A 27,261-nucleotide genomic window follows, 5' to 3' on the forward strand; every position below is an offset into this window, starting at 1 on the left:
CTATTTGTAGGGCCGGAGGAAGCTGGAGACTTTGGAGCGGAGGAGTTTGATGAAGGAGCGGGGCAGCATCTCCTTGTGTTTCTCCGTGTACTTGAAGTAGTTCTGGGGGTGCGCCAACACGTCAAAGAAAGCTTTGATCAGCTTCTTGTCCTGCGGGGAGCCAAGCGGGAGCTGGGGTCACCATCCTGCCCTGGGCTCCCCTGTGATGGTTCTGAACCGAGGCCACAGGTGCAGGGGCCCCTGGGGACACATCCCGAGGGAAGACGCTCCCACGTCACCCCACAGCGCGGGCCCGGGAGGACGCGCTCACCTTGAGGATCTCCTGGTGGTTCTCGGAGGCGTAGAGCCTGCCGTCCCGCACGATGTCCTCCACCAGCTGCTCGTAGTCCTCTGCAACGCCAGCCCGCAGGCGCGCTCAGGGCACGAGCTGCCGCGTGTCCCCAGACCGCCCGTCCCACCCCGTGTCCACCCCGCCCAAATCACAGGAGATGTGGGTTGAGGTGACCCAGCACCCAGCGGGCCGGGGGACACCAGCGCACTGGGACGTCCCCGCGCCCTGCGCTCACCGTCGTAGGTGACGTAGGGGATCTGGAAGCCCCGGGCGCTGTTGGCTTCGCTGGTTTTGAAGTTGATCCAGAGCTTGCGGGAGCGGGCGGTGAAGGCGATGGGCCTCTCGTAGGTCTGGCACGTCTCGTAGGTGGTGATGGAGGACGGGGAGGCTGCGGGGAGCGGCGAGGGGCTGCGTGACGCTGGGTACCCCCAGCTCTACCGTGCAAGGGGGCACGGGGAGGGGGCTTGTCCATGTTCAACAAGGCTGAGCCCCCGCAAGCCTCACATTAAACACCGGGGATGTTGTTGTTCCTGCCTTGCTCTGGAAAGCTCTCAGTGGGGCTTTTATCCCCCAAAAGAAGTGCTGAGACCCAGAGGTGCAGCCCAGCGCACAGTCAGGCCGTGCACATCCCCGGATCCAGCGAGACCCGCTGCTGCTGAGCCCCCGCTCACCCGGTCCCCAAACAGCCCATCCCTGGGGATGCCCCGTCGTCCCTTCGCCCAGGGCAGCTCGGCCAAGCCCCGGCCCGTTCCTCCCGCAGCTCCTCCCCGAGCACCGCGGTGCGCTCCGTTACTTACAGTTTTTCCGCATGACCAAGACGTCGCCGCACTCGTCCTCGGAGGGGAGGAAGATCTCTGGCACCACGATGAGGATCTTGCGCTTGGGCGGCGGGTTGATGTTCCAGGTACACTCGACGTTGGCGGGGTAGTTCCCGGGGTAGTTGGGGGACTCGATGTAGCCGGTGTACTCGCCCAGCTCGCCCCCGCACTGCCGGTCTGCAAGGCGTGGAGAGCTGGTTTGACTGGGAACCAGTGGCACAGCCACCGGGACTGGGGCGGTTTACCGGGCAAGCCGGGAGTGCTCTATCAGCACCGCTCCAGGCGTCCCCTCACGCCTGCCTGCATGCATGGAGCACAAAATGACACACACCTCTGTTTCAAGGGATTTTTGGAATACTTTTGAGGAAGGGCCCCAGCTGACGCCATGCCTGTCCCCCCATCACACCCCAGCTCGCCTACTTTTGCACTGGGACACCGAGGTGGAGCCATCGAAGTCGGTGGTGGTGTTGCCGGGACAGGCGATGCAGTAATTCTGCCGAAAATCGGGCTGGTAGGTGCCCACGGCGCAGCGGATGCAGCGATGGACACTGGTGTTGTAGTAATGCCCGGGGGAGCACTGGACTGGGGGCAGAGCAAAGGGGCCGCGTCAGCCGCCGGCACGGCCCCCGGGGGTCCCTCCCGGGACAGGACGTACCTTTGGTGTCGCAGTCCTGGAAGGACACGGCTCCCTCGAGGCGGGTGCTCAGGCCGCCGCCGCACGGGAAGCAGAGCGCCCGCCCCACCTCGGGCTGGTAGGACCCGCGGGGGCACGGCTGGCACGGCTTGAAGCCATCGAGCGAGTGCTGGCCGGGGGGACACTGACCTGGGGCACAGACATCGCTCGGTGCCCAAACCCGGCGCGCCCCAGGCTCTCCCGCGCCCGGCTCCTCTCCCCCTCCCAGCTCTGATAAACCCGGAGCAAGCGTTGCCCTTCCCGGGGTCCCCTCATGATAAATGCCCCGAATACCAACTCCTGTGGCTCCTGGAGACGCTCGGGGCTTCCCCTCCCCCCGCTGGGGGTGACGGCTGACGGGTGAGGTGGCAGCCCTGGACATGCCGCGGGTGTCCTCAGCCCGCTCTGTGCCCCTCACCTGTGCAGCTGGTGATGTTGGTGGCTCCCACTGGTCCGAAAGCGTCGCTGCGGGGACACAGGTCACAGGAGAGCTGTCCCTCCTTCTCCTGGTAGGTGCCGGGTGGGCAGGGGACACACTGTTCCGTCTGACCGTGGTAATACGTGCCCTGCGAGCAGCTGACTGAGAGCCGGGGGGATGTCAGTGACGTGGCGGGGCGGCGGTCGCTGCCAGGGCCGCGGCCGGTCCCCCGGCGCCCCGCGGTGCTCCCTGCCACACTTACCACACTTGGCGCCCAGGCGCTGCTGTCCCGGCCCGCAGCTCTCCTGCCGCTCCGGGGCCACGCTCAGCTTCCGCGCCACCTCGTACTCCATCCCCGCGAAGCGCAGCAGGAACCGCTCCTGGTTGATGGATTTCTTCAGGGCTTTGATGGCCGATTTCAGCTTCTTCTCCACTTTCTGCCGCAGGCAGTGCAGGTTGCAGCTGGCTGAGGGCGCAGGGGGAACGGGGGTTCAGGGGGGCGGGGAGCGATGGAGAGGGAACCCAGCAGGATTAAAACCATCTCCCAAGCTGTGAGTGCTGCCCAGCACATCGCAGCTGGGTGCGGGATGAGAACCGGTTCGACTCTCCTTGATGCATGGGGATGGCACTGTCCCCTGGTCCCACACCGTCCCCTGGTCCCACACCGTCCCCTGGTCCCACCACCATCCCCTGGTCCCTCTGCCTGCACCCAAGATGGGTCAGGCCACCTTCGTGCCCACCTGTGATCTCCTCCGGCTTGATCTCTGCCTCGAACTCCAGCGTGATGCGAGTCACCTCCCTGTTGGAGGAATTGCGAGCCCGGCGGCCCTTCCCCTTCTTGGACGAGTCACACTTGAGGTTGACAAAGGCCACGTGGCAGTCGGAGCAAGGCGCCGAACCGCCTGCGTGGGGGGACACGTCAGCACCCGTACCTGCCGGAGGGACGGCGCCCCCGCCCCCGCCGTGCCTCACCTGCCCCCCCGGCCTTCCCGGCCTCCTCCTGCTTGCCCCCGGCCCGTGGGTGCAGGTGGCACTTGGCGTCCTTGATCTTGAAGGAAGCCTTCTGCTTGATGGGCGCAGTGACCGTCTCTGAAGGACAAGGCGGGTGCTCAGCGACCCCGGAGTGGCACAGGCGGTGGTGGCCATGGCCCCGGAGCCCCCTTACCGAGGCACTGCTGGCTGCCGTTGCTGGGTCTCTGTGGGCCGCTCTGGCGCGGGACAGGGGTCCCGCAGCTCACTGTGTAGCTGCTGTCAGACTCTGCGGGTGGAGAACAGGAGCTGGGGGACGCTGCAGGATGCTCTGCCGGGGGACGCAGGGCGCATGGCTGCGCCGTGGGGATCGTGCGCCTGGACCCATCCCACGACCTGCACCCCGTGACGAGCCCCCGCGCAGCCACGTCCCTCCCTCAGCCTCCCCTGCTCGGCTGCTCCGCGTGCCAGCCGTGCAGCCGCTGCTGTCCCCTCAGCCTGGGCCGCGCACGGAGAACGGGGACCCGCCCGAGCCAGGGCTGGCGGCGGTACCGGTACCTGGCAGAAAACGGGCCTTGGAGGCGCAGGTGAGGGCACAGCTGTCCTTCTTGCCTGCCTTGTTGCAGGTCAGGGTGGCCCGCGGTGGCACCGAACCTGGCAGGCATTTCAGCAGCTCTGAGGGACACGCGCCAGCTGGTGATGATAAGCGGGGACACCCGTGGCCGGCACAGCCTGGGGACCCGTGAGCGGCCCCTGCACCCTCCCGGCTCACGGGGTCCCTGGGGAGCAGAGGGTGCCAGCGTGCAGCAAGGGGACCCCGGCCCAGCATCCCACCCCCCAGCTCCTCTTCAGAGCTGTGGGATGTGACTGCTGGGATTTCAGTTTTTGGGGGGGCAGCCTGCCCAGAGAAGGAGAGGTGCTTCGGTACCAGGGCACGGCCAGGGCCACGAAAACAGCTACTTTAGGACATTTGCTGGCACAAAAGCTCACGGCCATCCTCAAGCATAGCCAGAAACACAACAAGATGACCAGCCGCTATATGTTCCCCCACAACGTACCTACACAGTCCTTTTTGTTCCAGTGCAGCTTGCAGCCGGCGGGACAGGTACACTGGTAGCTGCCGGGCGTGTTGATGCAGCCAAATTTGCAGCCACCCTGGTTGATGCTGCATTCGTCGATATCTGCAGAGAAACACGGGGAGATGGTGGGCAAGGGGCCGCGGTGGGGGCCGAGGGGACACCCCGGCTCTGACGCCGAGTCGCTGCGTTGTCTCAGGGCTGTGACTCCGGACAGATGAATCAGACGTGCAGGGCGGGGCGCTCCCAGCCGCGTCTCCTCCCGCGGCCGCGCCAGCCCCGGGCCGAGGGAAACCCCGCGTGCGGTGTCGCCGGGGCCGCGGTGATGGCTGAAGCCCACCCAGGCCGAGCCGGCCCCGCGGCGGCCGCGAGCTGCGGGGAGCAGCAGCCGGAGCCGACATGGAAGCACTTAGCAGCCCAGTTCAAAGGCAGCTGCTCAGCAGCTCCGGCCCCTCTCCCCGCAGCGGGAACGCTCCACCCTGGCCTAAAATGGGGGTTCAGCCCTCCAGGTCTGGCACGGAGCAAAGGTGGGGAGCAGCCAGGGATGGAGCTGCCCCCAGACACCCCTTCCTGCCCAGCTCCCCCTCTCAGGAGCATCGGTGAGAGCCAGCGACGCCTCCATTGCAGGGTCACACCAAGTGTCCCGGTGGCTGCGTGTTTTGGGAGCACAGCGAGGGTCACCTGCCCTGGCAGCGCAGCACGTGGCCTGTGCCGCTGTGTCCCCGGGCTGATGGCACCGCTGCCATGACACGCTCCAGCAACCCCCCCAAAGCGTCTCATCCGCCTCCCTGCTCCCCGGGGCGCTGCACGCCCCCGCCCTTGGGAGCTTTCTGCCTGTGAAACTGAAATCAAACCTTTTGATGTTCCCCCTCCCACCCCAGCCCTGCTCCCTGCCAAAAGCGCCGGGGATTTCTCCCCCTCTCCCACTTCAGACAAGTCGCAAACTGTTCCTGTTGCTGTTTGAAGTTGCAGATACCGGTGTCTGGCCGCGAGCCCCCTCCCTGCCTGGCCGCACATTGGGGCGCGTGGGGAACTGACCCTCCCCACGGGCCTTGGGCGGTGTCCCCGGGGTCCCACAGTGACTGTGCCCTGGGGCTGCCCTGTTCCCAGAGCCCAAACCCGGTGCAGCGACGGCCCGTGCAGCCGTGCCGGCCTCACCTCCGCAGTGCGTGAGCCCGTACAGCGTGTAGCCCTTGTTGCAGAGGCACTGGAAGCTGCCGGGGGTGTTGATGCAGAGGTGGTCGCAGGTGCGGTCGAAGGAGCACTCATCGATGTCTGGAGGAAAGGCAAGGGGAGGGGGGCTGGCACGGGGGAGGGACAGCCCTGGGCACGGGGGCTGTGCCCTTCCTGCTCCGGCAAGCTGGGGGCTGCCCTGGGCTGCTCCATGGATCCCGCACTGGGCTGCTCCATGGATCCCGCACTGGGATGCTCCGTGGATCCTGCACTGGGATGCTCCGTGGATCCCGCACTGGGATGCTCCGTGGATCCCGCACTGGGCTGCTCTGGAGCGCAGGGGGATGCAGCACCAGAATGCGCTGGGATGCGCTGGGATGCTCTCGGCCTCTCGGGAAGGGAGGAAGCAGCCGGTGCGTCGGCGCACATGCTCTAGCAGGGCACTACCATTATGCTGCTGCAGAATCGCTGCCAAAAACTCGTGGAATAAAAGTGGAACTTGGGAGCAGCCCAGAGGTGCCAGGGTGCCCTCCAGCACACACAGAGTGCTGCTGCGTCCCCAGTCTCCTGGCGTGGGTGCTCTGGAGCAGATGGCCCAGGGCAGGGGCCACGCTCCCGGTGCCCGGGCAGAGCCCACGGGGCTGTGGGGAATGTGGTGACGGTCGCCCCAGCCCTGAGCAACGCCGGAGGATTTCACCCGGCACCGCCCAACCGCTGGCATTCGCTCTGCTGCGAGAAGAGCCCGGAGACCCCCAGTGCGGGAGCAGGGTGGGCTGGCAGCCCGGCTCTGCAGATCAGAGCGCTGAGCTCAGGGCAGAGCCCAAATCCAGCACCAACCCCCCAAAGGACGCACGTGGTCCAGAGCAAAGAGGAACGAGCACCCGGGCCGGCGCTCCTGCGGCAGCCGCCGTGGGGCTGAGCGTGCGGGGGCAGGCGGGTGTCCCTCCTCTCACCTTGGCAGCTCCTCTCGTTGATGAGCAGCTTGTAGCCCTTCTTGCAGCTGCACTCGAAGCTGCCCACCGTGTTCCTGCAGATGTGGTCGCAGCCGCCGTTGTTGAGCCGGCACTCGTCGATGTCTGGTGGGGATGGGACATGTGTCACAGCTGGGATGTGGGGTCCCTTGCTCCACAGCCCGTCCCCTTTGGGGCCTGATGGTCACCGGGGGAACGTGGCCGCTGGTTTTATCCGGGTGCACCGGGGGAGCTGACACAGGAAATGGGGAAGGCCAGGGCTCCGGGCTCAGCTCCCCGCGGCGCTGTGCAAAACGTTTCGTTTCTGCAGGTCTCAGAATCACCCACAGGGCAGCCAGGGGCTCCAAAAAGCCTTGAGCTGGGGCAAAGCACCAGACCAGAGCCCCCGGGGTCACGGCTTCGGGCTGGGAGCTACACTTGGCGACCAGGAGCAGCGGGAAGAATGACCAGGCTGGGATGGGAAAACCCTCCTTGAAAAACATCCGCTTGATAAATAAATACTTTTCAACCCTCAGCTCTCTGCCTGCCATCTCCTTCCCACCATAAACAAAACCAAAATGTCAAGGCACAATAACTCCGAAGAGCCTCAACAGCCTGGAAAGAAGCTGGGACTTGGTTTTTGGCTTGTTACTTTTCCTTTTTTCCACTAATCACAAAATTTACTGCTAGGAAATGACCTGTAAAATGGAAGCAGAGCAGGACAAGGCGGCCACCGGCCCATCCCGCCAGCCCCAGCGCTGGAGCGGCGGCTCTGCCTCTCTTGGGCTGGGACTTTGCGTTTACGGCTGCAAGGGAGCGAGCTGTAAACCCGCCCGCAGCCGCAACAAAACCCCCAGACACAGGGGACGGGACTCCAGGTTATTGCACGTTCCTGGCAGCGGCAGAGTTGGGGAAGGGGGGGTGCTCTGATAAAGCAGCAGGGCGGGGGTTCTGGAAGCAGTCAGCAGGTAGGCAGGCAGCCCGCGCTGGGACAGGCTCTCCTTTCACCCGGGGTCGAGCTCCTGGAGCTGCCAAAAGACACGATGCAGGCACGGGCCAGCGCCGGGGTCACAGCGTCCCCTGGCCCGGGGCGGCAGGTTTGGGGTGGCCGGGGTGACCTCAGCGTGCGAGCCCGGCTGCTCCCCGTGCAGAGGTGGGGGGACGGGGCGTCACCGGGAGCATGCGGTGACGCGCGGTGTCTGTCCCCAAGCAGGACACGGTGCTGGAGCCGCCCGGGCAGGGGGCACAGAGGGACCTGCGCATCCCGGACACCCGGAGCAGGTGTGGGCGGACAGGGGGTCTGAGGCACCGGGGGTGTGCAGTGACACCCGCCCACTCGCACCCACCTTTGCACGTCTTCCTGTCGGGCTGGAGCATGAAGCCCATGGGGCAGCTGCAGTGCACGCCCGTGGCCGCGTCGTGACACTTGCTGTCGCAGCCGCCGTTGTTCACAGCGCATGTCTCTGCACAGACAGGGGAGAGAAAGGCCCAGGTGTTGAAAAGGCTGGGGATCATGCCACCCAGACACCCCCACGCCACCCAGACACCCCCACGCCACAGCCTGGCAGAGACAGGGGGTGCAAATCTCCCTGCAGAGCCCACCAGAACCACCCTTGGCTTTCGTGCAGCTGTAAGGAGGTCATGGAGCCCCCAAGTTAACAAGCACCCCGGTGCAGCGCGCGAGGCGGGGGATGCGCAGGCAGAGCCGCCGTCTGCCGCGAAACCGCTGGCGCTCGGGGAACGCGGCGCTGGTTCCACGCGGCTCTTTGCTCCCGAAACGCAGCAGCGTGTCACCGGTCCCTGACCGTGACCCCGCTCGGGCGCGCCGGCCCGTCCAGTGCTGCGCGCTGAGCTGGGAGATGCTTCACAGAATGAGAACACACACAGGGAGGCAGCGGCCGTGGAAAAAAATCCAATTAAAGAAAAATGCTAATTATGTCAGCATTATCAAAGTCAGCTGTTGCTGGTAGGACTAGAAGGGACACTAATTTAAATGAAGCATTTTCAGCTTGACAGCTTCCCTGTGAGATCAATCCTCAATTTTGGTCCTAACCACCAGAACAATGGTTTGAAGTGCATTAAGTTGTTCACAAAGGATAATAAAATATTCCTTTCAGAAGGCTGGGTGCTTGGATAAATGAGGTATTTGGGCTTCAAGGAACCCAAGATGAAAATGCCTTGAAGAAATTCCTTGGAAAGAGTAAATCCCAGGTTCTCCTGCTCTTTGTGGGAGCCGCACGGGTGGGAATGACTGAGCCATCCAAGCATCTGCCGCAGGGTGAGGAGCTGGGATCGCTCTGTGCTCCTCTTGCTGCTGCTATTTTTATTATGTCCCATAATAAGAGAACAAAAGGGACCATTTCATGAAATTAATAGCCAGCACAATTACAAAACTTAACAGCAAGGGAGAGATTTCTGCGGATATTATTCCTCCAGCCAGGTCCTTGTGCCACAGGCAGCCCGGCCGTGCCGGGACCGCGTCCCCCGCGGCAGCGGGTGAGGGACGCAGGGCGGGTGACTGCGCCAAAGGGAAGGGAAACTTTCTGGAAGCCTGAGGATTATTTCATGCCAGCCTTTGTTGCGGCAGCTGATGCAGCAGCATCCCAGGGAGGTTGGATTCAACAGGGTCGCCGCTGAGATGAGACGGTGGGTTCGCTGCGGCTGCTGCTCGCGGCGGTACCGAGGAGCCAGAGAAGCGGCCGCGGCGGGGAGCCGGGGCTCCGCGGGGAGCGCGGCACCCTGGGCACGCTGCACCGCGCTCACAGCGTCCTCCCGCGCTGAGCACCCGCCTCCCCCGGCCCCTCTGCACCTTCGGGGATTTGGGCTGAGCCGCCAGGCCAGCCCTGCCCGCTGTCCCGCGGGTGGGAGCGGAGCCAGCGCGGCTGCAGCACCGCTGCAAAGCCCTCTGCAACGGGGCACCGTGTCCTCGGCTCGCACTGAGCACGGAGGGGCTGCCGGGGTACCTGTGGGGCAGCGGCGGGCGGCAGCGCGGGGCCAGGGCTGGAGCGGGGCCGCGGCATTGTTCAGCGGTGCCGGCAGCGCGGGAGCTGCTCCCAGCCTGGCGTGACTCACCCAGCCACACAGGGCTTTGGCGAGGCCCCATCGCTCGGGGAGGGCGAAGACAAAGCAGCTTGTGTGCGCGCACACACACACACACACACTCTTTCCCACCCTCCTACATCCCAGCTCCGCTCTCGCTTCCCGGCCGCCGCGCTCCCCGCCGCCGCTGCGCCGCGCACCCACGGCTCCTCCCGGCTGTGCCGGCAACTTGCATGCACCCAGCACATCCATGAACAAGATTCGCTATCGCCCAGTTGCTGCCCCTTCAGAGAGCCTTGGTTTCCTTGTTGGTGGAGCGGAGGCATCACCTTACCTTCGGGAAGGGCTTAGTCACCCCACAGGGATTGCACAGAAATCCTTGGGGAAGCAGCTGAGGTGCCCAGCCCGATAACGGGTCATCGCCAGCTCTGCAACGTGCTGCAGCTCTGGGCTGGGTGCCTCTGTGCGTGGTTAACAGCTTTGCTGAGCCAGACCCTGGGACACCCCAAAAGTCCCCGAGCCCGCTGAAGGGACTGCCTGCAAGCGGGTGGGCTCCGGGAAGGGGTGACTTTGGGAGCGCACAGCACACAGCGCATGAGCATCCCCCTCTCCGGCACCGCTCCGCTGGAGCTTGCTTGGTGACGGTGGGGGGGCAATCATGGCCACAGCCCCTGGGAAGCCGATTATCACTCCCTGCACCAGGCTGGGTCGACCAAAGCAACGCGAGGGCCCCACCTCATGCAAGCGCAGCCAGGGGAGGGGGTCTCTCTGTCCCCGAAAAGCAAAGGCCACTTGCAGCCCCAGATCAGGCCCTGAGGGGTTTAAAAGCAACAGCGGGGAACGGGTTAGTGAGGCATGCGGTTAGCGCGACAGCTCAGCCCCCGAGCCCTGCACGGCCTCGAGATGAGAGACCGTCTACGGTTAGACCCCCTTTGTAGAGATAGAGAGAACGAAAATATTTACCATTAGAAAACGTCTCAAGGATAACGTGTTGCTGGAAGTGTCTCTCCCCTGTTTAACATTATAAAAAAGTGATTTAGAAACAGTGTCCAGCAAGGAGCTTGGTTGGTGTCACACGTCAATGGGTTTGACTCCACAGCTTTTCCAGCCTGGTGGAAATTGTCCCTTTGGGTTTTTTCTCCCCCACCTCCCAGAAGAGCCAAACCCGAGGTTTGGGGCCGGTGCTATCGGCTCCTCCATCGCCCTGCCGGCAGCATCCCGCAGCCCCTCCAGCCCCGGTCCGTGCTCTGCGCCAGGGAGGAAGCGTTACCAGGAGCGTTAGTGCAGCCGTTAGTCTGGGAACCGCGTCCTCGCCCCGCGGAGCTGCCCCCGCACGTGCTGGGGGCGCTGCCGCCCCAACGGCGCCGCCAAAACCGCCCGGACACGGGTCGGGAAATCAGCGATAGACCTGAACTGGGTTTAGTTTCCTGCTCCATCTAATCGTATTTCCTCCCTGTCCACTGCCTCCTGCTCTGCTGGTATTGGCTGCGGGTGGGGGGCGGTGATGACCCTCTGCACCCCAAACACCGGGGGAGGGAGCTGCGCTGGCGCCCGGGCTCGCAGATCTTCCCAGAAAGCCGAAAGCCGCAGCAGCCCGGATGCGTCCCCCACCGGCGCTGCCCCCGGTGCTGCTCTTGGGTGCTGCCCTGGGTGTCCCTGGGCACTGTCCCCGGCACTGTCCCCGGCGCTGTCCCTGGGCACTGTCCCCGGGCGCTGTCCCTGGGCGCTGTCCCTGGGCACTGTCCCCAGCACTGTCCCCGGCACTGTCCTCGGCACTGTCCCCGGGCGCTGTCCCCAGCACTGTCCCCGGCACTGTCCCCGGCACTGTCCCCGGGCGCTGTCCCCGGCACTGTCCCCGGCACTGTCCCCGGCATTGTCCCCAGGCGCTGTCCCTGGGCACTGTCCCCGGCACTGTCCCTGGGCACTGTCCCCAGCACTGTCCCCGGCACTGTCCCCGGCACTGTCCCTGGGCACTGTCCCCGGCACTGTCCCCGGGCGCTGTCCCCAGCACTGTCCCCGGCACTGTCCCCGGCACTGTCCCCGGGCGCTGTCCCCGGCACTGTCCCCGGCACTGTCCCCGGCAATGTCCCCGGGCGCTGTCCCCGGCACTGTCCCCGGCACTGTCTCCGGCACTGTCCCCGGGCACTGTCCCCAGCACTGTCCCTGGGCACTGTCCCCGGCACTGTCCCCGGGCACTGTCCCCGGCACTGTCCCCGGCACTGTCCCTGGGCACTGTCCCCAGCACTGTCTCCGGCACTGTCCCCAGCACTGTCCCTGGGCACTGTCCCCGGCACTGTCCCCCGGCACTGTCCCCGGCACTGTCCCCGGCACTGTCCCCAGCACTGTCCCTGGGCACTGTCCCCGGCACTGTCCCCGGCACTGTCCCCAGCACTGTCCCTGGGCACTGTCTCCGGCACTGTCCCCAGCACTGTCCCTGGGCACTGTCCCCGGCACTGTCCCCGGGCACTGTCCCCGGCACTGTCCCCGGCACTGTCCCCGGCACTGTCCCCGGCACTGTCCCCGGGCGCTGCCCCGGCTGCCGTAGGGCGGCTTTGCCTTTTTTTTGGTCTTAAAAAAAAAAGGCTGCTTTTCGAGCATAAATATAAACATATAAGGTCATCAGGCTCCCCTCCCGGCTCCCCCTCCCCCTGGAGCCCGCAGACATGGTGGGAGCCATTAAGGCTGGCCCCGCTTCGCTCAGAGGCATGTTATTCATTATCTGCATTTTTAAAACAGCAATAAAAAGCGGAAAAATGAAAAACACCGGCCGTGGCCTAATGAAACTGTCATTCAACGGGGCCGGTCGTGCTTCCTGCCGCGTGGTGTGATCTGAAGGGAACCTGGACCAGGGGCCTGTCCCGGCAGCCCATCAAATGCATCGCATACAATTTCAAAGCCCATGGCCCGGGGAGCGAGTTTGCGTTTCCCCTCACTGGAAACTTTATTCCCCTTGAAATAGTGAAATATTTCAGAGGAAATGGGGAAGGGGCGGCAGAGGGAGCGCCGGGGAGGGGGAGGGCTGAGCCCTGGCTGGAAAACAAGAAAGGGCGGTTATAAATATCTGAGCAGGTACCTCGGCCGTAAATCTGCCGGGCAGCCCGCGGGGCGGCCGCGGCGCCGGTGCCCGAGCACGGTCCCGCAGTGTTCCCGGGCAGCGGGCGCTGGGCGGGCGTCCCGCAGGGGGCTGAACACCCGAAAAGTTCGAGAGAGGTGCAGCGGTGGCTTTTGGGCTGGTGCTGCTCCTCAGATCCTCCATCATGCTGCTGGATCTGCCCCGGGAGGCGGGCGAGGAGCGAGCTCGCCAGAACGCGCCGGCTCTGGCGGGAGGTGCCTCCCCAGCAGATACGGTGCACGGTGTGGGGACAAACGGGAGATTTGGGCCAAGACCACGAGGATGAGCGATTTTGGAATCCCCAATCCCACTCTCACACCCATGGTACCCACAGTCTGACCACTGAGACCCCCTGGCAACCAGAACTCCCTTGAGCATCCCCCAAGTCATGAGACGCATTGCTGAGCTGGTCCCGCAGCCCCTGCACCCAGCTCGGGCGCATCATCCTGCTGCCCAATGCCCCGACTGCTCACACCGACAGAGACAACACACGCAGAGGGACCTCGGTCCAGGAGGAACGCACGGGCCAATGCACTGCAGGGTCCCCAGGTCCCCGAAGGAGGGGACAGCAGCCCCCCGGGTCCAGGCGGTGGGAGGGGGAGCGGTGGCTGCAGCAGCAAACACGAGGGTGACTGGGACAGGGAACCACGAGCACCTGCCAGCACGCCTGGCACTAATCGCCGAGCCTGGCAGCGGCTGGGGGACAGCGGTGACACCGGGTGGCCGCGCAGGGGGGTTTGCTCTGGGGACAGAGGTGACACGGGGTGGCTGCGCAGGGGGGTTTGCTCTGGGGACAGCGGTGACACGGGGTGGCTGCGCAGGGGGGTTTGCTCTGGGGACAGCGGTGACACGGGGTGGCTGCGCAGGGGGGTTTGCTCTGGGGACAGCGGTGACACGGGGTGGCTGCGCAGGGGGGTTTGCCCTGGGGACAGCGGTGACACGGGGTGGCTGCGCAGGGGGGTTTGCTCTGGGGACAGCGGTGACACGGGGTGGCTGCGCAGGGGGGTTTGCTCTGGGGACAGCGGTGACACGGGGTGGCCGCACAGGAGGGTTTTGGGGAGCTCGGCCCAGGCAGCCCCCGCGCAGCCGGCTCCGGGCTCCTGGAGCTCCGGCTCCGGGGCTCTGCCGCCGCTCATCCCCGCACGGGGCGTCTTGGAAGGCGCGGAGGCTTTTCTGCTCAGGCACCGCGGGGACACGGCAGCCAAAACCTCTCTCTTTCTTTCAATTCCTTGTTCTTTTTTATTTTGCAATAAGAACTCAAGTGTCTAGAGCAATTTGTGGACCTAATCACTCCCCGAATATAACATTTTTTTAAATGGACTCAGCTGTTAAACAGCACAGGCATATGAAACCAGTAAAGCTTCTATCTCTGCTTGATGTTTTACAATCTGAAAACACACACAGGAAAAGGACAATTCTGGGGGTGGTTGAGCTGTCAGGTTGCTGGGGCCTGGGGTGTTTTTTTGCAAGACGTTTGTTCCTGAGCCGAGGGCCTGCGGTGCCACGTGGGAACAGATCACCACTGCCAAAGCTGTCCCCTCTGTGTCCCCCCGAATGCTGCCAGTGACAGTAACAATCCCTAGCGTGGGGACATCTCCCCTGTCCCTCCAGCAGCGGGGAGGCAGGCAGGGTCCCCTGCCCCCTCCCGGCAGAACCGACCTGTCCCCAGATGTCCCCTCAAACGTCCCCACAGCCACTTTTGCTCCCTATGGTTGAGCAGCGACGCACCCCCGCAGGCACCCGCAGCGTCCCTCACACACGCTCGAGTTTCTCCGGCCTCAGCAAAAGGAAACGCCACATTCCCAAAGCTTGGAAAAAAATCCCTTCCTCAGGCCAGGAGCAAATCACCAGGGAGGGGGACGAGCCATCCCGCACCCGACCCGCGTCCCCACGGCCAGGCCACGGCTAACCCACCTATGCACGTCACCCCGTCGGAGTGCAGCAGGAACTTGACGTGGCAGCCGCACTTGGGCCCCTGGTCGGTGTCGTCGCAGGTGTGCTGGCAGCCCCCGTTCCCGTAGTTGCAGGTCACTGCGGGAGCAAAGCACCGTCAGCCCCTCTTCCCACCCAGCATCCCCAAAAGCACCATAAAGTTGGCTTGGACAAGCCTCGTCCCTGCCCCAGAGCTGTCCCTCCCTTCTTCCCTCTCTCACAGATCATTTCCAAAGCCCTTCGACTTTCCCTGCGGGATCTTGGCATATGCAAACTGTTATGTGGTTTCTTGCATCTTCCCTTTGCATATCTGGTGGCCCGTGGCCGTGGTTCTGGAGTTACAGGGGAAGGTGGAAGCTGGCTGAGCTCCGGAACGGCTCCGGTGCTGCCGGGAAGCCTGTCAGCGCTCCCGAGGGCGCGGCGTACCCGTGCCGTCCACCGAGCTCCGCTTCCTCAGCACGTGGGAAGCAAAACAGAACTGCATAAACACATATATATCTATTTAGTAACCCTGGCAGTGCCAGGGAGGTGCTGGCAGGAGCTCAGACGGGCTGAGAACACCACAGCCCCTGGGGAGAGGATTCCCGCGTTCCGGCCGTGCCCCTTGTGCTCTCCCGGCTCCTCCCCTTGGGACAGCGAAGCCGGTGGGGCAGGAACGGGGGACACTGCACCTCTGGGACCCCGTCACTGGCAGAGGGGATGCCAGGAGCATCGTCTGCAAGGGCAACACAGGCAGAACTGGGCATGCTGGAGGAAAACAAAGCCAGAGGGCTTCAGGCTCCGCAAACCAATTGCTACCTGTGTGTTCAGGGCTTTGCAGCTGGGCCAGGACAGTGTGTGGGGACAAGGCTGGTGGTCCCTGGCAGGCCGTGACCCCCCTGGAGTGTCCTTACACTTGCAGTCGCGCTGGTTCTTGGTGAGCTCGAAGCCGGGGCGGCACTCGCAGGCGATGCCCCCCTTGGGGGTCTCCCGGCAGATGTGGGCACAGCCGTGGTTCTTGTTCATGCAGTTCATTCCTTCTGAAGAGAGAAGGAAGCAACGAGAAGTTCCAAAAGCGCAGCAGCACCTCTGGCCCCGCCACCCTGCAGGCAAGCCGGGTCCCGGCCACCGGTGACCCGCAGAGACCCTGCACGTCCTGGCGTGGCCATGGGCTCGGGCGCTGGCAGCCGTGGCTCCCACCGGCCCCGCATGCTGCTTTCCTGAGGCTCCCCGGCCGTTCCCCGGGCTCGGCAGCCTCAGCGCTGCACACACCGCAGCGCAGCCATGCCCCTGCTGCAGCCACCGCCGGGCAGGGACGCGCCCCTTCACCCTTCCTCTCTATCATCATCTTCCACCTTGGAGCTGCTGCCAGGACCTGCTCACCCCTTTTGCTTTCGGCGGCTCTGCTGGCATCGCCAGGCTGAGCACAACAGGGTTTACAGGCACTGACAGCCCCGCGAACGCCAGCCCTTGGCCTCTTCTTACCGGGAGGGACTGGCCGGGGCAAGGGAGCAGGTCGTGGTGCCGCAGGAGCCCTGGGACCCGTCCCCTGGCTCTCTCACCCCAGCAGCATTTCATCTCCTCTGCATCAGGAGGGGGAGGAAAGCAAGAGGGAAGATGAAAAAAGAAAGGAGAAAGCCTCCTGCCCGGGCAGGAGAGAGACACGGAGCTGGCGGGACCCCAGCAGGAAGGAAGCAGCCGTAGCGCTGAGGTTTAGCTCTCTAAAGCACTCAGCTCCTGCCTTGGCAGTGCCCGAGAGCCAGGAGTAAAGTCAGAGCAGATTTAACGTCGGACTCCAAATGGGAAGGGGGAAGGAGGAAAGCAAAACACTCAGCTGGCGGCGGAGATAAAAATCAGCAGAGACACAAAAATCTCTCATTTCCTCCTATTTTGGCTAAGAGATCACTCCAGACGGCAGCAATTTAGAGCTGATACCAAGATGAAGAGCTCAGTGCTGCGCAAGACTTGGCAGGAGAAGGTGAGTCGCACAGGGTGGTGTGAGGATCTCCGGGTACCTTACATTTAATAAAATACTTTGGATACAGGATTAATGTCCTCTGTGCAATATTATTTTGCTTGATAAAGGGGTATGTGTGGGTTTTGCTGCAGAGATGTTTATTAGCCCCACAGCATCCTCTCTCAATGTGCTCCCAATAAATTTGCACACCAAGAAGGGTCAAGAACCAGCACCCAAAGCCAAGCGCCGCGTGGCCAGGGGCGGTGGGGACAGACCTGCCCGCCCCTGCCGGGCATGGTGGGTGACGCCGCGCACTGACCTTCGGGGCGCTGGATGCAGGTGTGCTGGTTGTCGCTGAGGAAGAAGCCCTCCCGGCAGAAGCACTCGTAGCTGCCCATCATGTTGACGCAGGTCTGCTGGCAGCCGCCGTTGCCCTCCGAGCACTCGTCCAGGTCTGCGCGGGGAGGGGAGGGGTGAGAGGGCGCTGCGCACGCCGGGGGCTCGAGGACCCGCGTGGGACAGATCTGCCGCGTTCCACTTCACATCCCACAGCCCCCGGCTGGAACAGCAGGAGCTGCCCCAGGGCTGCGGGGTGAAGGTGAAGCACAGCACAGGGCGCCTGCAGAGGCCATACAGCTTCCTAGCTATGGGCAAAGAGGGTGTCCTTGTGCAGACAGCAACGCCGACCCACAGAGAAGGGGATCTGCCGCGTCCCAGACCCGCGGGCAGGATGTGCCCCCTCCCCGCAGCACCGGGGTGCTTGGCCATGCAGCTGCCCCCAGCCCCAAGGAGCCCCTCGCCAGCCGGGGACGCCTGCACTTCATTAGGGGCTGGGAAACCCTAGCCCAGCGCAGGGATAATTATTGTAAGGAGACTCAAATCCCCAGCAGATCTGCTGCCCTCGGGCCTGTTTCGGTTTAACGAAGCGCGGCTGGAAGGGCTCGCGATGCGCAGCCGCGGCAGCAGCAGTGCCCTCGCCCGCTGCTCCTGCCCCAGCCCTGCGAATCCCTCGTTTAACCAAGAGCAACTGCCCGCTGCTTGCAGCTTCCTCCGAGGCTCGTCTCGGCCATGCTGTGTCCTGCAGATGCCAATAACTCTCCTCAAATCCCCCTGCTTAGAACCAGAGCTTAACGTCTCGCAGCTTCTCCTTCAAGCTCTGCACAAAAATTAGGAGGCAGCCGTTCAAACCCGATGGCTGAAACAAGACCCCGCTGCCCTAATACCTGTTTTATTAAACGCAACAGAGATGGGCAGAAGCCAGCGGGGCCTGTGTCAGGACGGGGGCTCAAATTCCTGTCCTGGTTCAAAAGGTCGCCCAGGGTGGGCGACGCAGGGGCAGCCGGGCAGAACCCCAACCCACCCCAGCTTGGGCACTGCCCGCGGCGCCAGCAGAGCCTGCGCACGACCCCGGCTCCGCCGCTCTTGGCCAGGAGGGGATGCTGGCAGGACGGGAGGGATGGAGCATGGAAGAGAGTGCCAGGTTGGTCCCTGCTGCCCCCGCGCTAACCCAGCCGGGCGCAGGGGGTCTCCACTTCCTCGGCTGTGAAAGGGTTCCAGGGGCTGAAGCCGGCTCAGCCCTGCGGCAAAGCACAGGGGCCGAGGTGCCTCGCTGGGACAAGCCGAGGAAGAGCTCCATGGGGGAGCTGGGGCTCCAACCCCCCCAGGCCCTCAACCGGCTGCTCCCGGCGCCTCCATCCCCTCCCACCCTCCTCTGTAAACACATGACGTCCGTGGCTCGCCGAGCCCGGCTTCTCTTTCTTCTACTCGGGCTCATCCTCCCGCGGGAGAGGAAGGCAGAGCCGCCCGCCCGCGCCTTCTCCCAGCTGTGTAAATCTCCCCCCGCCCCGAGGAGGCTGCAAAGATCCCGATGATGCTGGCTAATGCAAAGCGTATGTGTCCATAATCCCTTCCCCTCCTCCTCCTTCCAGTGATGAGCTCATTAATGACCCCTCTGCAGACACTAATTAGAAAGTCCCAAGAGCTGCGGGCGGAGGGAAGGCGGGCGGTCCCGTGCCCGGCCATCCCACCCGCGGGTGCCGCCGGAGGAAGCGGGTGCCAGGCCCGGCCAGCGCCGCGGCTCTGCCGGCAGCTTCGGCTGCGCCACGGCCGGATGGCGTTTGGGGCGGTGGGGAGTGGCGGGAGGATGCACGGCCGCTCCGTAGGCAGATGCCGGGTTTGTCTTGGCGCAGGGATTATTTACCCAGTCCCCTTGCTGGTTCCCATCCCCACCGTATTTGCTATTAACTCATCTATTTAGGCAGGTGCGGCTCTGACCTCAGGCAGGAGCAGAGCAAGCGGCAGGCGCGGGTGAGCCCACTGCCGGTCCTGACTTTGGATGCAGCCGTGGGGATGCTGCAACGCACTCCCAGTATCCCCAAACGCGACCCTCCCTGTCTCGCCTTGCCCCAGCGTCCCCCGGTCTACCAAGGGAGCAAATGTCCCCTCCCGCACAGGGCATCCTGCCCCAGCGTCACCCCGTGCAACGGGCAGCAGTCCTGTCCCCGGAGAGCCACCAAGACATGGGACGTGTCTGCAGGCGGCTTGCTGCCCTGGCAGCGCCACTGCGCTTCCCCAGCTCGGCAGCAGGTCTGGGGCTGGTGCCGAGGTGCCAGAGCTGCCGAGCAGCGGTGACGCGCCGAAATCCCACCCTGGCACGTGCTGGGGCCCGTCTCTCACCTAAGCAGTTGTGGCCGTCGTGTGCCAGGCGGAAGCCGTCGTAGCAGGTGCAGCGGTAGTTGCCGGGGATGTTCACGCACTCGTGGACGCAGCCCGCGTTGTCTTCCCGCTCACACTCGTCCACGTCTGCAGGGAGAGGGGCAGGAGCTGCGGGGCTGCCTGGACCGCGCCTTCATCCTCGGCTCCTCGCGCCTGGGCCACCCCAACCCCGCGCTCACCCCAAGCAGAGCTGCCAATTGTTCCCCTGCCCTGCCCCTGCTTTCCTGTGCCGCTCCTCCAAGGAGCCCATTTTCTTTCCATGCTGCTCCCAGTTGCATGTATCTGTCTATCTATATCTATATATATCTACATCACCTCTATCTATGTATCTTATTTTTAAGCTTCTCATGCTTTATCTGCTAACCCAGTTTTACAGCCTTCGGGTTGGAAATCCTGCAGTTAAAAAAATCCCAGCTTTGCTTAAAACAAGCCCCAGGTGACCTTCCTAGGCCTGGGAGCCCCAGCCTTGCAAAGGCGGCTCTTCGCAAGCAACCTTTTGCAAGGGCAGGGGATGCTGCTGACGAGCCGCCTCCTGCCTGCGCCCTGCCCGCCTGTCGGTCCTTGCAGGGGCCCCGGCTGGGCCGCGTGTCCCTACCTTTGCAGTGCTTCCCATCACCGGTGTAGCCAGACTTGCAGATGCACTTGTAGGACTTGGGGGTGTTCTGGCAGATGGCGTCGATGTGGCAGTTGTCGGTGCCCTCTACGCACTCGTCGACGTCTGCGAGGGGAGAGGCAGGGGAGCGACGGGCAGAGCGGGGGCAGCGCTGGGCAGAGCGGGGGCAATGGAACCAGGAGCCCCCAGCTCTCCAACCCTCGTGTGAACCCGAAGGGCTCGGGGCAGACACGCCGCTGCTCTGCTCCTCCACAGCTCCGCTGCACCCAGCCCTGATGCAACTGGTGATGGGCTCGCTGTGGGACACCGTGGGTCTGTTCCCAAACAGCACCAACCGTGTCCCCTGGGACCCCCAACCCTCTCACGAGTCTGACGGTAGGAAGCACGCTCAGGCACCCGGAGCCCAGGCTGGAGCCAGCCCAGGCAGAGGTGAAAGTCTCTGTCTCCAATTAGCCATTTCCTGAGCCGACCAGTCACCCAAATAATCGTCATCGCTTTCTATTCTTAGGCGCGGAGGAATGTGCACGAATTAGCAGGGACCGCACTAAATAAACCTGGGAGCCAGGAGCGGGAAGCAGGAGGGAGAACTGGGAAAAACATCACGGGTACAGCCAAAATCCGTGTCCCACTCAGCCCCCTTTGCCCCTCAACCCGCTAATCTGGGATGCAGCACTGTGGTACCTGGGACATCCAGGGAACGGGGACACGGGGGTCCCTTCAGCTTCCCTGTACCCCAGAAAGAGATGCCTGAGGCTGGTGAAACTCTCAGCTGCCTTTAAAATGCTCCTTTTCAGCAACCCCCAGAAGAGAAGCGCTCTGGGACGTCCCCAAAGACACAAAACGTCCCCAAAGACATGAAATGTCCTCAAAGACACGAAACATCCCTGCCAGGCACAGGCGGCCCTGCCGGGACGGGGCGATGGCCACAGGAGCGCCGGCCCAGACCCTGTCCCGGCCACCCCGGGTTTGTGCCGGGAGATGTGAGTCACCCGCCGGGAGAAGAGCTTTGCCTTTGCACCGGGGAGGCGGCACGTGCCTGCGCATTGTATAAATATTTACAGCCCGCATTCATATTTGTTATTCGACATTAGCTATGGCCCGCGGCCACCACGGCCTCCCTTGGGCCATTAATCATGGGCTGGAGGCTGACCCACCGCGGCGGAGACGATGGCGGGACGGCACGGGGACCGGCATCCTGCTCCTGGCCACAGTGCCATCACGCTGCCACCACCCCGCGCCCTGCAGCGTCCCAGGAGAGCATCGCTGCCCACCCTGCACCCAGGAGAGCATCGCTGCCCACCCTGTGCTGAGGTCCCCCAGAGATCCCCCAGGGATCCCCCAAGCCCCGCGGGAGCGCACAGCTCGCTCCTCCCAGCCGCATCCGCAGGCCCCAAGAGCCTTTGGTGCAGGAGGAAGAAGTTTGGCCGATGTGAACCAAAGATGGACTGAATTTGCAAACCCGTCCTGACCCTCTGCTGGCTCTCCCCCCAGGTTACAAATCCCAGCTCAATGCTTCAAGCCGATGGTCCCACAGCAAGAGCTGCTGGGTGCCAGCACCCGCACAGCCACCAGCACCCAAACGGTACAAACCACCACTGACTGTCAGCTCCTTCCCTTAAAAACACCCAAAACGTGCAGCGTCCATCACCTGTCACATCATTGACATTTTCCCAGCCTGTTGCCAGAAATCTCACTTGTTTGTTTGTTTGTTTGATTTTCTGTTTCTTTTTCCTTCTTCGCCCTCAAAGACAATGAACGACACCCACACGGGGCTGAACAACAATGAACGGCACCCACGCGGGTTCCACACGACGAACGGCACCCACGCGGGCTGCACACGATCCGGTGCCTTTCCCGCTCACGCATGCATATTATTTTTTTTCTCTTTTTTTTTCCATTCTGCAAGTTCTAAACTTCTCTAACTTTGGGAAGATTACACAGCAGCAAAAGTACAAAAGAAAACATAAATTTGCCACTCTGCAATTTTTCCAAAGCTGGAGACGTTCTGAAAGGTTACAGGATCAGAAAAAGGGGAAAAAGTGTGTGTGTGTGTGGGAGGAGGGAGAGAACAGCCCCCCCGGCCCCGGGAGCCGAACTGGGATTCGCCCCCATCCCCGCTTCAGAACGCGGAACCCTCCTGGTGAGACGGGCCCTCCAGGAGCGGCGGGTGAAGTGCGAAAAGCTCTCTGAGAAGCTCCGTGTGTGCGTCTTTCCCAGCGCCGGAGGAGCCTCCCGCGCCGGGGACGGTTTGCGCCAGGGCGGCGCGGTGCCCACCCCGGAGCCGCAGGTGCCCCAGCCCGGGGGTCCATCTGCAGGCCAGCACAGAGGAGATTTAAAAGCTCCTGAGGGCCGTTCCCACCCCTGGCTGTGGCGAAACGCGCCAGGCGCCCCCGCTCACCCTGCTGGACGGGACGGCTTGAAGCCCAGGTTCCAAACCCACGGGGGGTTCTTTGGGGTGCAGAATCCCTGCAGACCTGCACCCTACAGCCCCTCACTCCTGTTCCTGCATGAATAATCAAAGATACCCTTTTGCACCCAAAGCTGCCTGAAATGAGCCCAAGCCAGACGATGCAGATGGGTGCATCATGCCTCAAATCCCCAGAACCAGAGGGTTTTGCAGCAGGGGCGAAATTTAGTTTTGCTGAAGACACCGAGTCCCGTCGGGGTCCCGCGCCCCCCGTGCCCAGCAGCCCCGGCCCTGCCCGCCCCACGGGGCTAACTGGGGCTCATCAGAGGCGAGGGCGTCCTCGGCATGGCCGCCCCGCCGCGCCGAGCGGGCTTGCGGGGAGGGCGGGAGGCTGCGGCGCGCGCCCCGCGCCCCGGGCCATGTTTTTTATTCCGTTGTGGGTGGGATTTTCCAGCGCGGGCTGTTGGGCCCCGTTCCGCTCCAGCTGCAGCTTTATTCTCCATTTCAAAGGCAGCGGAGGCAGACGGTTCCAACGCCACTGCCATTTCGAGCGCGCCAAGCGCGGGGCCGCCAGCCCCCGGGACCTGCGCGCCCGCGGGAGGCGAAGGGACGCGACCGCGCCCCGCGGGGCCGGCGGTGGCAGAGCCCACGGGCACCGGGGCCCACGTGCGCGCCCCGCAGCGTCAGGCTGCCCGCGATTCGTGACGGTGACGGAGGGTAAAGCAACAGCTCGGGTGTTTTTAGAGCCTGGACTGAGGCTCTTTCCGCACTTCCTTATTTCGTTTGTAAAAAAATAAATAGCAAAAGATGATTTTATCTGCAGGCTGAAAGGACCAATAAATCTGAGGAGGGGGCTGAGACGAGGAAGCAAAAACCTGCCAGAAAACCCCTGAACAGACAAAACCACTGTCCTTCTTCATTCTCCTTCAAGCACTTCAGCTTCTTTTTCAAATTAATTTTATTCTTTATTTTTATATAGGCATATATATTAACAGCCTGTCTGTATAGGGATGTGTGTGTAGCTGTTGGCAGACACACGGAGTTTCCACTCGGCCTTAATGCCAAATTAAAGCTTTATAGCTTCAGTAGCTCTTTTTACCAGGGCATTAATAACCACCTCAGACACTGTGGTGCAGTTTATTAATCACCATTCGCCGGGGACCCTGGGGGCCGACCCGCGCTGCCCGGGGCACGGCTGCGGCGCGGCCCACGGCGGCCCCCGCGGGGCTGCCCGGGGAGAGCGCTCCGGGGGTGTTGATTTAGATTGGCCAAAGGTGCACCGTCTGAACTCGAGACCCTAACCCAGGTGCTCCACGATGGCTCGCTCCGGGCTGGGGGTGCCGTGCCAGGGTCCCTGGCCAGAGGGGTGTCTGTGTCCCAGGGCACGATGACACGTCGTGCCAGCCCCACGGCGGGACCCCAGCCCCGGCTCCCCCAGCACCAGCAGCCGCGGCGGCGGAGCACGGCTGGAGGACAAGGAGCCACGAGCGCAGAGAGGACCTGGGGGTCCCAGCTGCTGACCGCACTGCCCCTGCCCAGACTCTGCTCCGCACCTGTCGCCCCAGGTGTTGCTTCCCCAAAACTGGCAGCACCCCAAAAGGGGCCTTTTCCCCCGTCAGCCCCCCAGTCCTGCAGGGCAGAGCTGAGCTCCCCACGTCCTGCCCCAGCCGGGATCCCGGTGGATCCCGGACCCACCAGCGCACCCGGGGCTGGAGACGCTCCCCCCGTCCCCATCCCAGCGCTGGCGCCAACCTGGGCGCCGCGGCTCCGTTTGCCCTCAGAGCGGCTGATGCTCCGCACCGGGGTGAGACCGTCCTTGCTGTTGTTCCTTTGGCTTATCGGACTGACCCTGCCCTGCCTCAGAACTGCATGTTTGTTTGTTTGCAGCCTCGGGAACAGGCGCGAGATCGCGGGGAAGCGGCCGCGCTTCCTCCAGCATCGCGGCACAGAGCAAACTCTATTTCCCATCCCAGGCTTCTCCTAAAGCCTCTCGGGGGACTTATAATTTTCAAAGTGAAGGTTAAGGTTATTCATGCATATTTTTTTCCTAAATGGATTACTCCGGTGTGACCGTCTGCAAAGGAAAAATCTAGATAAAAATAAAAGAAAAAAACCCCAAACGCAGTCCCGAGCAGCTTGGAGACGGCGACACATCGCTCGGGAACGCTCGAGGTGTCTGAATATTTATACTCCCGTTGGCAGATACAAAAACAGTCTTCTTCCCTCCTCCCTACCCCCGCTCCCCTTTTTAATCTCGGTACAGGCACGTTAGACGCCCGTAGTCAAAGATCCCCTTTGAACCGCTGCACGCTGAAATGTTTACAGTCTTACATTTCATATTTCAGAGGGGTGGGGGGACCGGCACAACAGTCGCACACTGTGAACGCGCGAGGGAGGGGAGCGGGGCCGGGGGAGGAGGGTGCCGGAGGTGGGAGGGGAATCAATCGGCATCACGCTGCAATTGGAAAATTTTAGACTCCTACAAAAATACATATATAAAAACCCAGCCCTGGCGGCGTGGGCTCTGCAGGTGCATCCCGCCGAACCGGCCCTCGCGCGGGACGCGCTGCGGTCACCAGCCGAAAGGGCTGGTTGTCCCACCGGTGACACCGGGCTGGGCTGGGGACACACACCGGGCGGGTGGCGGGGGCTGCGCACGGGGGCCGGGACCCCGGGGGACGCTGCGTGTCCTGGCCACAAAGTGACCCAACAGCCCTGCGGACACCCCCGGGCCAGCGCCGCCGCTGGACCCGCCTGCCCTGCGCTCCAAACTCGCTGGGGTAACGCGGTGCGGGAAGTCAGCCAGTGAGCCCTACCCACCGCGCGGCCACCGCAGCAGAACGAGCCCGTCCGCGGGGACAGGAGCTGTCCCCAGCCCGCGACAGGCACCTGGCGAGGGTGGCTGCCCCGGAGGGGCGGCGGGGTGCTGTGAACCTCGTCCTTGGGGCATCACCCCACAGATTCGGGGGGATGTGTGATGCTTTCCAGAAACATCCCACTAAAACGTGCCCCAGGTGCATGGGGTGGCGTCTGAGAGCTCAACGACATCTGTGCACGCAGAAAAACGGGCGATAGTGGGTTTCTAGGAAAAACATGGTTTCACCTGCCATTGGTGACGCCGGGTCTGCGAGTTCAGCCCCATGCGCAGAGGACGGGGTCCAGCCCTGCCCAGAGCGCTCTTGGCCCCGGCCCGTGCGCCCCCCACGGTTGGGGATTAACCCTGCGCTCCAGCCCCGGTGCCAGCGCCGTCGCGGGCGGCTCACGGCGCAGGATTGGGCTCACGGTGCAGGATCGGGCTCACCCCTCTCCACCCTCTCCTGCCCCGGAGGGATCTGTCAAGTCTCTGCACGATGGAATTTTACTTTGCTATTTTAATGCAGTTCTGGCTCAGGCTTGAATGGAACTGGAAACCAAAAGGCCTTAATAAATAAATATTATGATAAGAAATGAAAGCAATGCATACACTCAAGATAATTTGAGGGGGGATAAAAACCTAAGCATTCCTTTCTAAGCCTAAATCATAAAACTTCACGTGAAGCTGGACGCCCTCTTACCAAACCTTTGCCCTGGAAATCTCCGGCGCTGGCCCAGACTGCCCTCCTGAAAAGTCACCTATTGTTGTAGAAACACTTTGAGCCCGATAAGACAATAGCCTTGAAATTCCTCCTAACTTTGTCGGTGACGGGGCCCAGGGCGACCAAGCGCGCGGCTGCAGCCGCCGACCGCCGGTGCCACCGGAGATCTGTAACTACACCCCGCGCTCCTGTATTCCACTCACTCTCTCTGAATCTCACCGTACGCGTAAACGTGCGGCTACTACGACAGCAAGAGCCAAAGCTGGCTCGGTGTATCTCACATACTGTTGAGTGCTATGGAAAAAAACAAACCAAACCAACCAAACCCCCCAACAGATTGTATAGGTAGTGGGGAATTAAGGAGAAAAACCCCTTCAAGGCAGCCAACATCACGCACATAGGGCTGTGTGTGCACTCCTGCGCGTGTGTAGAGAAAAATCCAGGCTAAATATAGAGGTTCTATAGAAAACCTAAGGTATAGATGGACCATACATAAGGCTGCATGTGTACGTTTGGGAAGGAGCAGCTCCGGCTCCGCGCAGCGCAGCCTGGCTGACAGCGACAGGACATCCCTCTCTGTTCTGAGGTGGGGAAAGGGCTCCCCTATTTTTTCAGGCTTTGCTGTGCTCAGTTCCCCCAAGTTTCCTGCAGCCCGCACGCCTACAGCACAACGTTGGAGACGTGAGCGAAACACCAACGCGGCTGCCGCGTCCCCGCGCCCCCTGCGCGCCCGGACGAGCCCGCAGACACCGAAACCCCGAACCAGAGCAGCCCCCAGCCCCTCCAGACAGACACATCTTCCCTGGGATGGGTGCAGGCATGTTTGCACCCCCTTAATTTTCTACCTCTGCACCCTCTGCCTTGAGATAGAGTCCAGACCGAGAAAAGGAAGCGTAAGAAACGCAGCTCATTAAAGAGTTTACAAAAAACAGCCCCAATCAAAGGCGGCAGGCAAGAATATCTGCAAGCAACGTTTTAAATCCCCTCCACTATTTGTTGTTATTGCTGCTAATTTCTCCAGCCTGCACATAAACCCCAGATCCAAAGAGCAGGTCCGGCTGCCTCGCACGCGTCCAACAGCGAACCTGCGCCGGGGAGGTTTTCTCTTACCTTGACCGGCTTTACTTGCCAGCGTGATCGCAGAGTGCAGGAGAAGGAGCAGGATGGGCAATCCAGCAGCCTGCAGGGCTCCCATTGCGATCCCAGCCTGCTCGGAGCAGCGGGGCAAGAAGGGGCTTCTAGTGTTCTAGAGGAAACAAGAGGCTGAGCGCGCGAAGGGAACCAGAGGACGGGGCTCTCTCCTCGCCGCGCGTGAGACGAGGGAGCGAAGGGAACTGAACTGATGGAAAAAGCTGCTCTGGGTTCAGTTTGGGCTCTTGGTGTTGCTGAAGAGGAGAGAGAGAGCGAGGGAGCCCAGGCAGCTGGAGGACAGCGGACTCTATCGCCCTCTCTCTGATCCCCTCTCCTTTTCTCTTTTCTTTTTTTTCCTTAAATAATCCCAGCCAATTCCAGTTCTGCAAGGGA

The 27,261-nt window shown here is 62.8% G+C and overlaps 1 protein-coding gene across 1 annotated transcript; it reads right to left on the reverse strand.

Moving 5' to 3' along the window:
• Window positions 1-26,932, reverse strand: SCUBE3 (signal peptide, CUB domain and EGF like domain containing 3; the record flags this gene model as incomplete). Its single annotated transcript, XM_080358273.1, has 23 exons — window positions 1-150; window positions 311-390; window positions 567-719; window positions 1,129-1,326; window positions 1,570-1,731; window positions 1,805-1,972; window positions 2,241-2,402; window positions 2,503-2,706; window positions 2,981-3,142; window positions 3,213-3,329; window positions 3,406-3,498; window positions 3,768-3,884; window positions 4,268-4,390; window positions 5,444-5,560; window positions 6,412-6,534; window positions 7,755-7,871; window positions 10,411-10,458; window positions 14,474-14,590; window positions 15,385-15,510; window positions 16,747-16,881; window positions 19,104-19,229; window positions 19,738-19,860; window positions 26,848-26,932. 23 exons carry the CDS (start codon window positions 26,930-26,932, stop codon window positions 1-3), a joined length of 3,006 nt encoding a protein of 1,001 aa, XP_080214399.1.
• Between the last annotated feature and the right edge of the window lie 329 nt (window positions 26,933-27,261).

This window comes from Nesoenas mayeri, assembly GCF_963082525.1.
Source record: "Nesoenas mayeri genome assembly, chromosome: 23".
Lineage (NCBI taxonomy): Eukaryota > Metazoa > Chordata > Aves > Columbiformes > Columbidae > Nesoenas > Nesoenas mayeri.